This window comes from Dermochelys coriacea, chromosome 7 (assembly GCF_009764565.3).
Source record: "Dermochelys coriacea isolate rDerCor1 chromosome 7, rDerCor1.pri.v4, whole genome shotgun sequence".
NCBI lineage: Eukaryota > Metazoa > Chordata > Testudines > Dermochelyidae > Dermochelys > Dermochelys coriacea.
Window position 1 is genome coordinate 70,321,779 of NC_050074.1, and position 14,142 is coordinate 70,335,920.

At 40.7% G+C, this 14,142-nt stretch overlaps 1 protein-coding gene and 1 long non-coding RNA gene across 3 annotated transcripts in view; both read left to right on the forward strand.

Moving 5' to 3' along the window:
• LOC122461135 overlaps positions 1 to 495 on the forward strand; it is a 34,693-nt gene extending 34,198 nt beyond the window's left edge. Inside the window, exon 3 of the long non-coding RNA XR_006282891.1 lies at positions 20 to 495. This is a non-coding gene — a long non-coding RNA (uncharacterized LOC122461135). The remainder of the gene's footprint in view (positions 1 to 19) is intronic.
• Positions 496 to 3,265: 2,770 nt separating this feature from the next.
• Positions 3,266 to 14,142, forward strand: part of NRG3 (neuregulin 3) — an 896,691-nt gene continuing 885,814 nt past the window's right edge. For both annotated transcript variants that reach the window (XR_005294219.2, XM_038411630.2), the window contains exon 1: positions 3,266 to 5,439. Coding sequence is in view for 1 of the 2 variants with exons in the window: in XM_038411630.2 (XP_038267558.1) it covers positions 4,731 to 5,439 (709 nt within the window). In the remaining variant the exon portion in view is untranslated. The remainder of the gene's footprint in view (positions 5,440 to 14,142) is intronic.

Sequence of the window (14,142 nt, forward strand, 5' to 3'; positions counted from 1 at the left end):
ACTATATGTACCATTTTAGCAACCAATATGGAGGCCCATTTACAATCAAAAGAAAGAAGACAAACAGCAACAGACAACCAAAATGGCTGAGGTATGTTTCCTTTTCTTAAACATCAGCCTTTTAAAATAAATAAATGAAGATTCACTCTTTTTTATTTAACCCCTCTCCCAATGGATGTTAATCTCTCCCTCTTACTCTGAACCAAAATTTTGCCTATCCAGAATTTTTTCCCCCCAGGGGCACATCCCCACATTCCAAAGAGTCCATACAACACTTTCTCAATAAAAGCATTATATGTGATAAAGTCACAGGAGTCTGAGCAATCAAAGCTTGTAAAGATGTGCTGACCTTGATGTTGCCATGGATCTTTGTTCCCTTCCCAGAGGGACTTCAGGGCTTTTTAAAGCTATTCCCGGGGAAGGTAGTGGTTGGGGACAGATTTCCTACCCACATAGTTGGGAGGCATAGGGAAATCCTACTGAGAGCTACCTGAAAACAACTGGAGTTAAGTTCAAGGTCTCAGCCTTTATCTGATTACCTAAAAGATTCCCTAAATCTCCACAATGAAGACTGTGGTTGGCAGCTCCACTCTCAGGCAGAATGGAACTTTTCACCATAAGGATCAAGCTCAGCTGTGCAGAAGACAGAACTTTCTCAGCAGATGCTATGACATGCTGGAATGTACTCCAATGAAAACTAACAGTCATCACAAACTTCCACAGTACAAACACAACCCCAAGGTCATAACACAAGGAAGAGGCCCTGTTATAATTTTCTTTAATGTGTGCACTGTCACACACACAAACAGCTAATGTCCTTGACTGATAAAGAAACAAATTCATTGCAGAGCTATGCAGCACCACAAGTGTGCACCAATGTTCCCTTTTGCATTTTCAGCAGTTTTACAGGATGTAAAGGTGTCCCTTGACTCAGGCAGATATCATCCTCTGTCTGCCTGTTGTGCCAAGATGTGTGCACATATGGGATCACTGCTTTCCCTTGCCTGCTGGGAACTAGGACCAGCATGAATGTGTGTGGGATCTGGCTGCCTGTATAGAATTTGTAAACCAGACATGTCCTAAGCCTATGCAGTATGGAAACAAGCTCCTCACGGATGTTTTGCAGTGTGCAGCAGCCAATAATTACATGAACTGCATTTGCCACACTGGTATCCAGATGGGTGAAGAGACAACAACAACAAAGCTTTCACCTACCAAATGCTCACTCCATGACATTCTGCACCTACTCACCTTGTAATTGACTTCCCTTTTTCCATGGTCAGTAATGTTGGGGTATGTTTTCATGATTCACAGCATGAAAAGGTATGTGAGATTTCCCAAAATAACAGTAGGCACAGACACTATACAGAGTCATATAATTTCTGGAAAATTAAGTCATTTTCGTCCCTCTTAAAGTACAATCCTGATCTTCTCTCTGCCCTTGCATCATGAATCTTTCCAGTATTTTCCTATGTTAGTATTCATAAATCTGCCTCTGTGGTCCACTAAGCTTTGCAAAATGAGCCAATAGTAAGCTTTTCAGTTCCGTTACTCATTTTCCCCTGGGGGGGGCAAAGTGACGGGGTATAAGTGCCAGCAATGGCCCACACACCATTTGGAAACCCCATGCCTCACAAACCTGCACAACTACAACCATGACAATAGACTTTCCAACCCCACAGTAGTTTGCAATGGACCTATAGTTGCCTGGTGTAGCCACAGGCAATAACAACCAGCTTCTAAACCAGTATAGCTTCCATGAATCAAGTAGTATGGCACCAGAGAATTGTGCAAGCTCATCAGACAGCTCCATGAAGGTCTGTTTTCTCAATTCTGAAGCTACTGCTGGTCTTCCCAAGTTTCCAAAATAATGTGATCTCACCACACTGACCTGGTTCTCGCACACCAGAAGTCACAGTCCATTAATGGGCATACCATGCCAATATTGGCTTTCACCATCTCTCTCTCATGCAAGCTGAATGAATTGTCATTGACCCTCAAGGTCATCCACCTTTGATGTGTTAGAAAGTTATACCCAAATTCCATCCAGTATCTTGTCATTCACCTACTCCACTGCATAAGTGTGTATACTGCAATGAGGAGTAGAACCAGATCATCATCCAGTTACTCCATATCTTCCACCCAGTTTTTCAGGGAATAGCAGTCAGGGGCAACATTATCAGGAACTCTCAGAGGGTGGATGATACCAACACAACACAAGAAAATGGTTCCTAGTGTGACTCCCTGTAATGCACAAAACCCTGATAGGGTAGCGTTAATGTCACATACCTACAACCTACATACCTACAACGGCAGTGTGAACATAAGTATATGTGTGTACACAGCTTTTACATTTGTCCACCACAGCATATGTGGACTCTCAGACATGAGTAGGGGAAGCAACCAGGAACTTTACATGATCCAGTACTTGGGGATGTGCACAGGTGGAGACATAGGCTCAATGAAATATGTAGCATTTGGACATGAATTAATACAAAGTTTAAAAAAAAAGTACACAGTACATAGCACAATGGTCACAACTCCAGGAGAAAGGAGAACAGATAGCCTAGAATACAGAACGAGTAGGAAGAAAGTAAATAAACCTATGAAAAGTATAATTTGTGAATTTACTGAGGATGCAATTTAACAAGTGTGGACTGACTTTTATAAATTGATTTTAATGTTAATATTAATTCTTTCAGTAGATAGGTAATTAAGAAGAATTTAGAGTTTGTGTTTTGTCTAAGGATGTGAAACAACTAAGATGTATGTAAAAATACAAACTTTCTAATCATAAGGACCTAGTCTTCCCCTTACTTAAAGTCAATAGAAAAACCTTCATTGACTTTAGGGGAGTAGGATCAAGCTTATATTGCCTGAAAAGCATATATTGTAAAAATTATAGGTGAAATCTTGGCCCTATTGGAGTCTATGACAAAATTCCCATTGACGTCTAAGATTTCACCCTATACTATTTCTTTTATTAGAGATCCATTGCTGAAATGCCTACTCGACAATGTCTACACTCTTATTCATGGACTAATGATTTCTTCCCATTTTCTTTCTAAATGCTTTCTCATCATCATTATTTCCTACTTAACAATGGGCTAGGAATGTGAACATTCAGATTTCTCCAAGGCCACCGTTAGCTCTACTCCACTGTGCTTTCTTATTCGGAAAGATTTGAAAAGCACATCTTTCTCATATATCACTTCTGCTGCTTTCTCAACTGTTATCAACCCAGTTATCAACTGTTATCAACTCAACTCTTCTGAAGGAGTAGATCAAAGAACTGCAGTAGTTTCAATAGAGAAACTTGACAGGCACCATCGTGATAGACCATCACTTTTTGTCTGTTTCATCAGCGGCTACTATGTCTTCTGAAAGGAGCATCCATTTGTTGCAATTCTCTATTAATTTCATTTTCCTTTAGGGAAACCCTCTTAAACAACTATAACCCCTTACTCCTTTACTCACTTACTTTTCAGAAATTAACAGTTTCAGGAAAGTATCTCTTGCAAACTCCGTTTATAGTCTTTCTCTAGCAATCCCCTATAAAGGTGTCTCCACCTCCCTCATACACACACCGACCCCTGATCTCCTCCACACACTTCTCTTCTACCATGCGGCAAGACACCATGATCCTATTGGATTAATACACACGCAAGATAGTTTCAGGATCTGATTGGGAAAACAAAACAAAACAAAAAAAAAACACCAATCCAAAAAAACCTAGCTTGCCATACACCTCCCGAGGGGTTTGCCTGGATCATTTATTTATCTTGTGCGCATTAAGAAACCACCATTAGGCTGTGGTGGGAGGTGCTTTACTTTCTGAGTGCCAGCCTGCCTCTTTTGCACTGCAACAGGAATACACAATCGAACTGAAGCTGCAAGCTTGGCAGGAGGCGCCTGATGTGTGCGTGCGTGTGTGGTTGTTGGTTCTATCGATCCAGCTCGCTCGCTCTCTCTCTGTGTTTTCTGATATATTTTTTGCTGGCGTTTTATTTTATTTTAATGACTATTTTATTTTTTAAATCCTTGCGCGACTTTGATTGCAGCTGGGACTTGGGTGCAGCTGATCTGCTGCTTGGAGGAGAAAGAGCGAGCGAGGAAGCTCTGTCTCCTTTCCCTCCGCTCTGCCTTCGGATTGGTCTCTCTCCTGAAGTGCTGTCCAAGGGTTGGCTGCAGGGCTGCTGAATAACAGGTGCATTTTGCGGCTCCGTCGCCTCTCAAAGAAGCAGCCGAGGAATGCTGGTGCATCTGATCTGTGGATAAGAAGGAGCAAAGGGGGAGGGCGGGGGGGGGGGATCCTAACCCGACCCAGAAAGAGGAGAGCTGCCAGTGTGTAGGAATGTGGCTCATCGTGGCTGGATCCGGATGCTTGGCATAAAAAAATTCAGGACGCTGATTCTTGTGACTTATTCAAAACAAAGGGGGAGCTGAAGAAGAAAGGAAGTGGGGAATAAAAGCGAGCAGGATGCTCCGACTGCTGCTGCTCAAGGCTGGAGCGAGCCTGGTGATTTAGCTGATTCAGCAGCTGCTGGAGGAGCCGCGGGAGGTTTCTGGGGCTGGAGACATGTCCCCTGACTGACTGACTGACAGACTGGGAGACCGATCGCTTTCCCTTCCCTTTCTCTCTCACCTGTCCGTCTGCATGCTGCTTTCCCCGGCGGCAGCTTCTCCCTGATGTCTTGTCTTTCTCTCTGGGGGTGTGAAAGGCACCTAGGATGAGTGAAGGGGCAGCCTGCGCCTCCCCACCTGGTGCTGCGGCTGCTGCTGAGGACGGGGCGGCGGCGGCGCCTGGGGGCCCGGACGGGGATGGGGCTCCCGACCCCCCCAGGGAGCTGCGATGTAGTGACTGCATCGTCTGGAACCGGCAGCAGACGTGGCTGTGTGTGGTGCCTCTTTTCATCGGCTTCATCGGTTTGGGGCTAAGCCTCATGCTGCTCAAGTGGATCGTGGTGGGCTCCGTCAAGGATTATGTCCCCACCGAGCTGATGGATTCCAAAGGGATTGGGCAGGACCCCTTCTTCCTCTCCAAGCCTACCACCCCGCCGAAGAGCATGGAGACCACCACCACCACGTCAAGGACACCCAACCGGATAAGCACCCGCTTAACCACCATGACCCGGGCACCCACCCGCTTCCCGGGGACCCGGGTCCCCATCCGGGCGAGCCCCAGATCCACCACTGTGCGCCATACAGCTGCCCCCCCTACCAGCCTCTCCACCACGGTCCCCTTCAGCACCACCATCCTGACCTCCCGTCCGCTGCCCGGGACCCCCAGTACCCAGCCAGTGCCCATCTGGCCCACTGCGGCATACGCTACCTCCTCCTATAAAATCTATGTCCACGACTCTGCTCCATCCTGGACCTTATCTCCCTTCCAGGAGTCCACCACCACCACACCAGAAACTAGCCCTAGCCCCAAATTCCGTAAGTAAAGCGAAAGCTGCCTTGCCTTTGGGCACCCCCTTTTCACCGCACCCCCACACATGGTTTAGCCTTTGCATGGCTTCCAGAGCCAACCTGGTGGCGTTCCTAGTTTGGATGCTAATGTCTAGTATCGTAGGCAGACAAGGGTTAGCGTGCAATTACCGACACTGCAGAAATGCTGGAAAGCTCTTAGATTAAGTTTCTGCCTCTTTTCCCCGCACCCAGGCAAGTTCCCTGTTTGTGTGATGGATGTTCACACAGTAGCAGTCATTTGAGGTGGAGATATCTCACTATATTGTATAGAAAAGCAGCTGTCCCTCTTTCCACACAGCTTGGTCTAAGGAAGGGCTGTTGAGAAATCAGTGGCCAGGAGGGATAAATGATGGTCCAAAATTTGGTAGTGGCTCTGGAGAAAGGCGCTGGCACTGATTCTGTGGTTGCTGAGATGAAGCGAACTGGTAGACTGATGTTTGGCGCTCCTCGCATAGGGTGTGCTAAGGTGTGGGTGACAATGAGCCAGTTTCCTTTAGCCTTTCAGGTGGTCGTTAAAAAAAAATCTTTAAATATAAAATATGCTCCAAAGCAATCTCCCTTTCCTTGGTGCCTGGCTGTTGAAAAGACTCTTAGCCAGTGCTCTCCGAAAAGGACATGAGCCTGCCCCATGAACATGCATAAACGCTCAGATATGATCCAGTCTCGTCTATTTGCCATCCGCCACCTCGGCAGATTACTGCCATCAATGACTAGTTGTTAGAAAGGGGATCGTTTCCTTTCCCTGAATGATGTTTGGTGGCTGACTCTTCCCACCAGCCAGATCGCAAAGCGAAGGATTCTGGTTTAATTTGAAAATTAATTTGGATCAGGGACCTCTCCCTGCTGCCTGTGAAGGTTATCTAGGACGAACTGCAATCTCTGCCAGCGGAACTTCTGGGCAGGGCCGTTTAGTAAACCGATTAATTATCCTGTATTAGAGTCTTGTGTGTTTTCTTGGCTCCAGTCTAGGAAACGAGGCGCTGTGTGTCCCCCATTAGTGGCTTCTGCTAGGCACGTCAATTCAACTGAATGTTATCAGCTGAATCGCTTTTATAGCCCTTTTTGCTCCCCTTTTTGCATGCTAATCTGAGGTTGTTCCGCCGGAGGATTTGGTTAGTTAGTCATTTAAACTTTTTTTCCCCTTTACATCTATTTGCTGATAAGCCCCGGGATAAAGAGTCCATATGCACAGCAAACTGATGCCGTGCATTGGCGAACCAGGCAGAAGAACGGGAAATGTGAACGGGGGGGGGGGTGCGAACACAGCTGTCACTAAATCAGAATGGCAAACAAGGCAATTACTCGCTTCTCCAGCTTTTGATCAAGGTAGGCGAGAGAGAACCCTCCCTTAAAGGTGCATCTGGCAAAAGGAAGTTGGAGGTTACAACCAGAAAAACCTTTTGTGGAAGAGCTCTAGGTTTGCCACTCTGTTTCTCATATCTGCGTATAGAGTTGTAGCTGAAATATACAGTTTTTTTTTCCCTTTTCTCCCAAGGGTGCCAGATTTTCTTCCCATGCGCCTGTGTTCAAACCTTGTATAAGGCAACAAAGCTATATGTGTTTCTTCAAACTGCATTGCCTTCTGTGGGGTTGAAACGCTGCACGTTGGCTCAGGGCTTGTTGGAAGGGATTCTGCCAGTATTTAAATGTTGCCATGCCATTTTGTAATCCAATTCTCAGTCCCATCTTTTTGGGTCTTTAAAGAGAAATTCACTGTAATTTCCGTCCCTCCATACTACCTCTCTACTATGCACTAAAGCGGACACAAGCCTTATTAATAAATCATGATCAGCTGGCAGGACCAGTCCAAACCAAGACAAAAAAATCAACAAAAAAATGTTGAGGTGGTCTGAACATTCACACAGATTGATAAACAATATTTGTTCCCTTAGATTGCTAATACTAGATAGACCAGGGTATTTCCCCTTATTAAATACCACTCCCTTGCAGGATGAAATGGAAGAAGTGCAAATCCATCAGAAATTGACCCTGTTTAAGTGCATTGATAGCAGAGATTATAATTAATGGAAGATTAAATAGATTACATAAAAAGGATTTGAATTTATAGGGCATGTGGATATTTTTTAAGCCCTCAGCTTCATATAATCTTTCTCTGAGGTTGCAGTATCAACTGGGGAGAAGGAAATGTAATCTCTCTTTCATGAACTACTGACAGTGTGTGACCCTATGACCCAATATCCGCATCTTCCACTTGCTTTGATTGTGATTAACAGGTCTTGTGAGAAAAGGAACGCTGGCTTTTTTTTTAAAATTCAGCTTCAGTTTCCAGGTTGAGCTGCCTGTTCTTTCTCTACCCATTGCCTCAGCTGCTATTAAAATGAAAGTCATGGGTCTTGTTGTATCATGTGAATACAAATATGATATGACAAGGCTGGTGCCCTGGCTTTCAAGACAAGTGCAGACCCTTGTTTGATCCTCTGCCTTGGAATGGCACATGTGTAGTCAGGGGTCATAGATCATTTAGCATTTCACAGTTTACAAAAGGAGTTTTATCTAGATTGTTTTGTGTTGCATTTTATTAAACCATTTCAAGATGTGATAACACTGGGCTTGGAATATGACTTTGGAAAACAAAGCAAGTCTGGATGTATTTGTTCAGAAAGCTGGATTTATGTCCATTTAGTGTAAGTGTTGAAAAAAAGATCTTTGGGGTGGAGGCTGGGGGATGTTCATCTGCAAAGATATCAGGAAGTCCCTCTGTTTTTGTGGATGTGCAGCATGAAAATCATTCTTGGTTCGGTTTTGCTCACAGACAAGTTATCTAATTTCCTGTTTTGAAAGTTCTTAATGAAATTCCTTCAGGTTATGACCAAGCAAAAGCTAGTTGCTTATCAGTTCACAAAAATAGCACTTAATTCAGTGCTCAAAATAAAAATCAGTCATTAATCTAGAATGAGCATCTAGTTTGTGGATAAGAGGAACTTACCTACTAACAAACATTCATAAGGCTTCATTTTTATTAAACATTGGTTTCATGTTTAAAGTATCATGCCCTGATTTTTTTTTCCAATATGACTTTTTCTTGATATTCTGGGTCCTTCAGAAATCTTATTAGTTATATGTTGAGATGTTGTACTTGAAATTCTTCATGCATGAATTCAGCTATGCAATGACATGGTGCTTCTTCCTGTATCTATACACCAAGAAGCTCAGGTCAGGCAGCCCTGGCTCCTATAATGCATTATAGCCAAGAAGAGAGATGATACAGAACTCCTAATCAATACCTTTTGTGAAATCCAATTGAGAGCTTTTTTTAAAAAAAAATCAGTGCAGACTGAAACCAGAGTATATTTTGATTTTCATTGGTCTTAATATAGGATTATAAAACTTTTTCTGCTTTACTCAGTTATGTAAAGCATGTCCTTTATCTCCTTATTTTGCACAACATGGGTTGAAGAAACAAGCCTGGCACCTGAACTAGTGCCATCACTATTGGTTTCATTTCACAATGTATCGAGTATTTTTTCCACATTAAGGGTGGTATTTAATAAATGGCATGGGAGGGCTTTTACCAAAGAAATTCCATGTGAAAATGCTCTCCCTGCTATGTGTACCAGATGTCAGACCCTCATGAAATGTGATCAGCTCTTTCCATGGCTCAGAAATCTTCTACCAACACTTGACCTGATCCTTTAAACACTTACCTGTGCTCTCAACTTTATTACCATGGGTAATTCCTGAAATCAATGGGACTACCCATGGTAGTAAAGTTAAGCAGGCTCACAAGGGTTTGCAGGATCAGGATCTTACTTTATTAGCCAGTTTGCAATATATTGAGAGCTGATGAACCAAAGAAAACTACAGCCTGAAAGGCAGTTGCTTCCTCTACCCCTTTTACACCCCCCCCAAACTTTTATTTTCCTCCAGCTGAAACAATCAGTAGATAAAGGGATACTGTGGTGTATCATGAATTTAAAAATTACTTAGCCACCAACTAATAATTTGGAGTAATTAAAATTTAAGTTGATTTTCACCAATTTCTCAGCCCTTCTTGGTTTTTGGTGTTTCCATCAACTTGGAGAGTGGTATAAGACTTGTTAATTTCATTTTCTATTTATACATAATTTTCATTTCTGGTACTTATGAAGTAGCACATTGTCATTGTGTCTCAGGTTGATTACTCTGCAGTGGAAGGTTTAAATAAAAATATACAAATACCAACATATTAATGTTTTAAAAATACCTTTAAATTTTGATTATAATGATACTCAAATTATAGTTTTACACTTAAATATACACTTAAAATTGGAAGCTATGTAGAGCATTTGGTGTTACAAATCCATATAAAACAGTAATCAATTATAAAGCTTTTTGGTTTTGCCATTGAATACCATAAGAATATGTTTATAATAGTTTTCTTATAATAATTTAAACATATATTATATTAATGGATAGTAAGTGAGCATGCAATTGTGTCCAAGTGGAGTAGTTTTAAATGGTTGTGAATTATATATATTTCCTACTACACTATACAATTCTTCTTTTTACTCAAATCTTTAACAAAGGTCGTTGGAAATATCGAGATAGAGGAAGAATGCAATAACAATTGTGCAGTACATGTAAATGGAAAACAGATGACTTATGTCCTGTAGAAATTGTTTAGATTCATAAGTCAAACTAAATATTGATTCATTTGTTTGGTTCAGGATTAGTACACTGTATTTCAACCAGTTACTCTAATTATCGAAGGAAATGGACCTTGATGTTTCAAATTATTATGCTGCCTTTTAAGATTGAAGGGCATTTTTTGGTGGGGGGGGGGGGGCTGCAAAGCTATTAATTGGGATGATATTATCTGTGATGTTTGGTAGAAGTAAATATTTCCTTTTTTTCCTCAGAGCATAAGTCTGCTCATTAGCAACTCTGCAAGGATTATATATGATATATGTTGGCAACAATATACTGTTATAAAAGTATTGACAGATCACAAAATATTACCCTAAAGTAATGATAATGGTCTGTCCTAAACCACAGAAAATAGAAATTCAAAATTAAGGCAAACAAAAAAAATCAATCTCTGCAGACCTTATTGTGTCTAGCTGTTGCAGCACATATATGACTTTACAGCATGTAACCCATGGTTCAAAGATCTGCTGAAATACCCAATAAAAATAGGGATTGTTATGATTTGGATTCAGCTTTACTTCTGAATTCTGTAGTATTTGTTGCTTTCAGGAGGTATTTAACATTACATTTACACAGTTTTGTGTTGTTTAGTTTTGTTTGTTTCTCTTACCATTTATTTGAAAATAAAATAAAGAAAACATGTCAATGAAATTACATGAAGTTTTTAAACAAATTGGAGACTCTTATGAATCACTCACATGAAAGACTTCACTGATTGCACAATATTGGACTCAGTGAGCACAGTGGCTGTATATATGGACAAGTACCTGCACTCTATATACCTCCTGGCATTTTTTTCTTAACTCTTCTTTTGCCATAGTTTGAACATAGACTCTTAAGACATGATCAGTCTCACACCACCCTACCCCCAACCACATACACATATCTATATCTATATCTATATCTATATATATACACACACACACACATACATACATACCCATTATATATCAGCAAAAGGCCTTCAGGGTTGTTCTGAACTCAGGGTCAGTCTGTGAAGCAAGAAAACTGTTGCAAAAACATTGATTGTATGAAATTGTTTGTTGTGCTGCTTGTCCTTGCAATAGACCTGATAAAAATCATCTATGCTTTCCGGTTTACTAAGCTAATCTGTGGGAGGCCTTGCTGCTGCTGCAATTGGGGGCCCAAATCATTTTACATCAAGCCCCGCATTCACAGTTTGACAATTAATGTTTAGATGTGTTGGTAAGTATAAGAATCAATATTTCATTACAAAGGAAATGGCATATAGTGAGTAGGTGGGAAGTAGAAAACCAAACAAAACAGTTCATGTAATGCAATCTATGTAATTCTTATTATGCTGGTAACTGATCCTTTGAACAGTCATGTGAGAGTAACAGATGTCATACCCTGTCCCTTGGTAGGCAGGCTATTCTTTAGAATTCTTCCTTACAAAACCCTGGTGACTCTCCTTGTTTAGAACTACATTTCCCAGAATTCTATTCACTCAAGCCTCTCACACTCTTTCTCCATCTCCACCCACCCACTCCTTCCTTTCTAACATCCAGCCATAGAGTGGAGTGTTTGCTCAGAAGAAGAGGTCTCTTCCAGGGTGTCCTCAGAAAAGTCTGCCAAAGCAGTGAGTATGTTCATGCCCAGAACTGAGAGAGAGAATGAACACACAAACAGAATTCAAGGTAACAAATGCAGCAGTTCAAGCACAAGTGGCAGGGCAATTGTTTTTGTACTTGTTGTTTAGCAACAAGCTCCTTCCTTTGGTGAAAATAAATTCTCAGGAAAAAGAGATGGGTAGCCCTCAAAGAAAAGGGATGGGAAGATGGAAAGGAGAAGTCTTTATTCATCATTCCCACTAGAAGGTGCTTGACAAATGTTGAGTTGTATTGTGCTTTTCTAGCCTAAGCTGGGCCTGGCTGGGAAGAACGCTTTTATTCATGTCATGTTTAGATATGTTCTCTGCTTTTCTGCAAAGGCATGGAGAGATTCAACTACACCGTGTGCCTACCTGTTTCCTGTGATTTCATCAGTTGCTAACTTATGTCTGTCGCTCACAACAGATGGAGTCAAATTGTGTTTAAAAATACAGATTGTTAAACTTCATATAATTCTAACATGGAAATGTTTGACCAAAGCTTTAGCATTTTTAAAAGAAAGTCTTCTGCCCTCAGAAATCTAGTATTCTGTATCTCCGTAAGATATTTGGCAGCCCTGGTGCTAATAAAATAATTCAAAGACTAGTTGAAGTTCTATTTTTATAATTTTTATTGATTCTTTGCTCCTGATTCTCTTTGTGCAAGCTCTACCTCACCTATGAATTAGCAATCAAAAATAAAAAACAGCAAACTGTCAAAACCCCAATTGAGCACTATTTATCTGGTTTCAGATTTCATTACAATTGAAACTCAGACCAACTAAAGTACAATTCACAAAACTTAAAATACCTGAGTTGATTTTGTGATTTTTTGCTTCAGAGTAACTGAAAGTTTTTTGCATGAAAATAAAACTGAAACTTTAAAGCAGAGATTAGACAGGGTTCAGGAGTCCAGACACTGCAATGACAGCCTAAATAAATGGGTGAATAGGTAGATATATGGAGGTGAAGTCACACCTCTCTACCTCTGGCTTTACTGAGTTTTAAGGATTCTTTGCTCTACTGAATTTAAACTGCCTGTCTACCTGATGTAACCCCATCTCTAGTTTGTATTTTGCACTCCATGGTTGGTCCACAAAACACACGAGACTGGCACATGATCCTTGATATGTGTGGAAAAAGATATTCCTAGTCTATAGAAAAATGAATTAACATTTTAAAAGCTTGTTTGAACAGATCTTTCCTAGAAGCATTTTGTAACTTTGCAACACAATCTGGAAAAAATATATGCAGCCAATGATCTATGGAAATTTTGTGCTTATCTGGCAAAAATATGCTGAAGGACCTCAATTTGCAGTCTTTAACATTGAGATTGATACAGCCCCCAATCCTGCAAACATGTGTTTTAACTTGAAGTCTATAAGCAGTGCAATACATTTCAAAGTTACACACACACACAGAGTAAAATGTTTGCATAAACACACTTGTCTTTAAATGTAGTTTTCTTACTTTTGGTTGTTTTTAGGCAGTTGTTAGCAATACTTAAATGTGGTTATTAGTATTCAGTTTCCATTGGTGAGGTCGTCTTTGTTTTGTTCAGTACTATATTGAAAAAAGACTTTCTCTTCAAACCCCCCTCCCAATAGTTCATAGTAAACTTTCATCTTTGTGTGATGTAATTGATTAGTTCTAGACCAGTGGCTCTCAACCCTTCCAGACTACTGTGCCACTTTTAGGAGTCTGATACGAAAGTGTCACAGGATACTATTACTGAAAACTTGCTTACTTTCTCATTTTTACCATATAATTACAAAATAAATCAACTGGAATATAAATGTTGTCCTTAAATTTCAGTGTATAATATATAGAGCAGTATAAACCAGTCATCATATGAAATTTTAGTTTGTACGGACTTTGCTAGTGTGTTTTATGTAGTCTGTTTTAAAACTAGATGAGATGATGTGCCCCTTTGAAGACCTCTACATACCCACAGGAGTACTTATATACTTGGTTGAGAACCACCTGTTCTAGACCATCAAGATTAGTGGATTTTTTTGCATGTTGTTTTTAACCGATACCTTCAAATCCAAGCTTGGTTCTGTATTACAATGGTATAATACCAGGTGTATGGATGCTACTGCATGCATTTTTTATTATTTTATTTTTTTAGTGTATATCTTTCTTTGCTGAGTTTGCAGACAGAAATACGTTAATACTGACTCTTTCCAAAAGCATTATAAACATGAAATGACTTTTGAAACTTTAAAGATGACCCGTTCCCTTGATGCATTTTCAGATTTAAGTATTTGTTAAAACTATATCATTAAACTATATTCATATATGTTATTTCACAACATCATTGTTGTTATAAACCGCAGGATGTTAGTTCATTGTGAACTGAGACTTGATTGCTGGTTGTTACCAGATAGAGGGGCTGTAGGACTATGTAACAG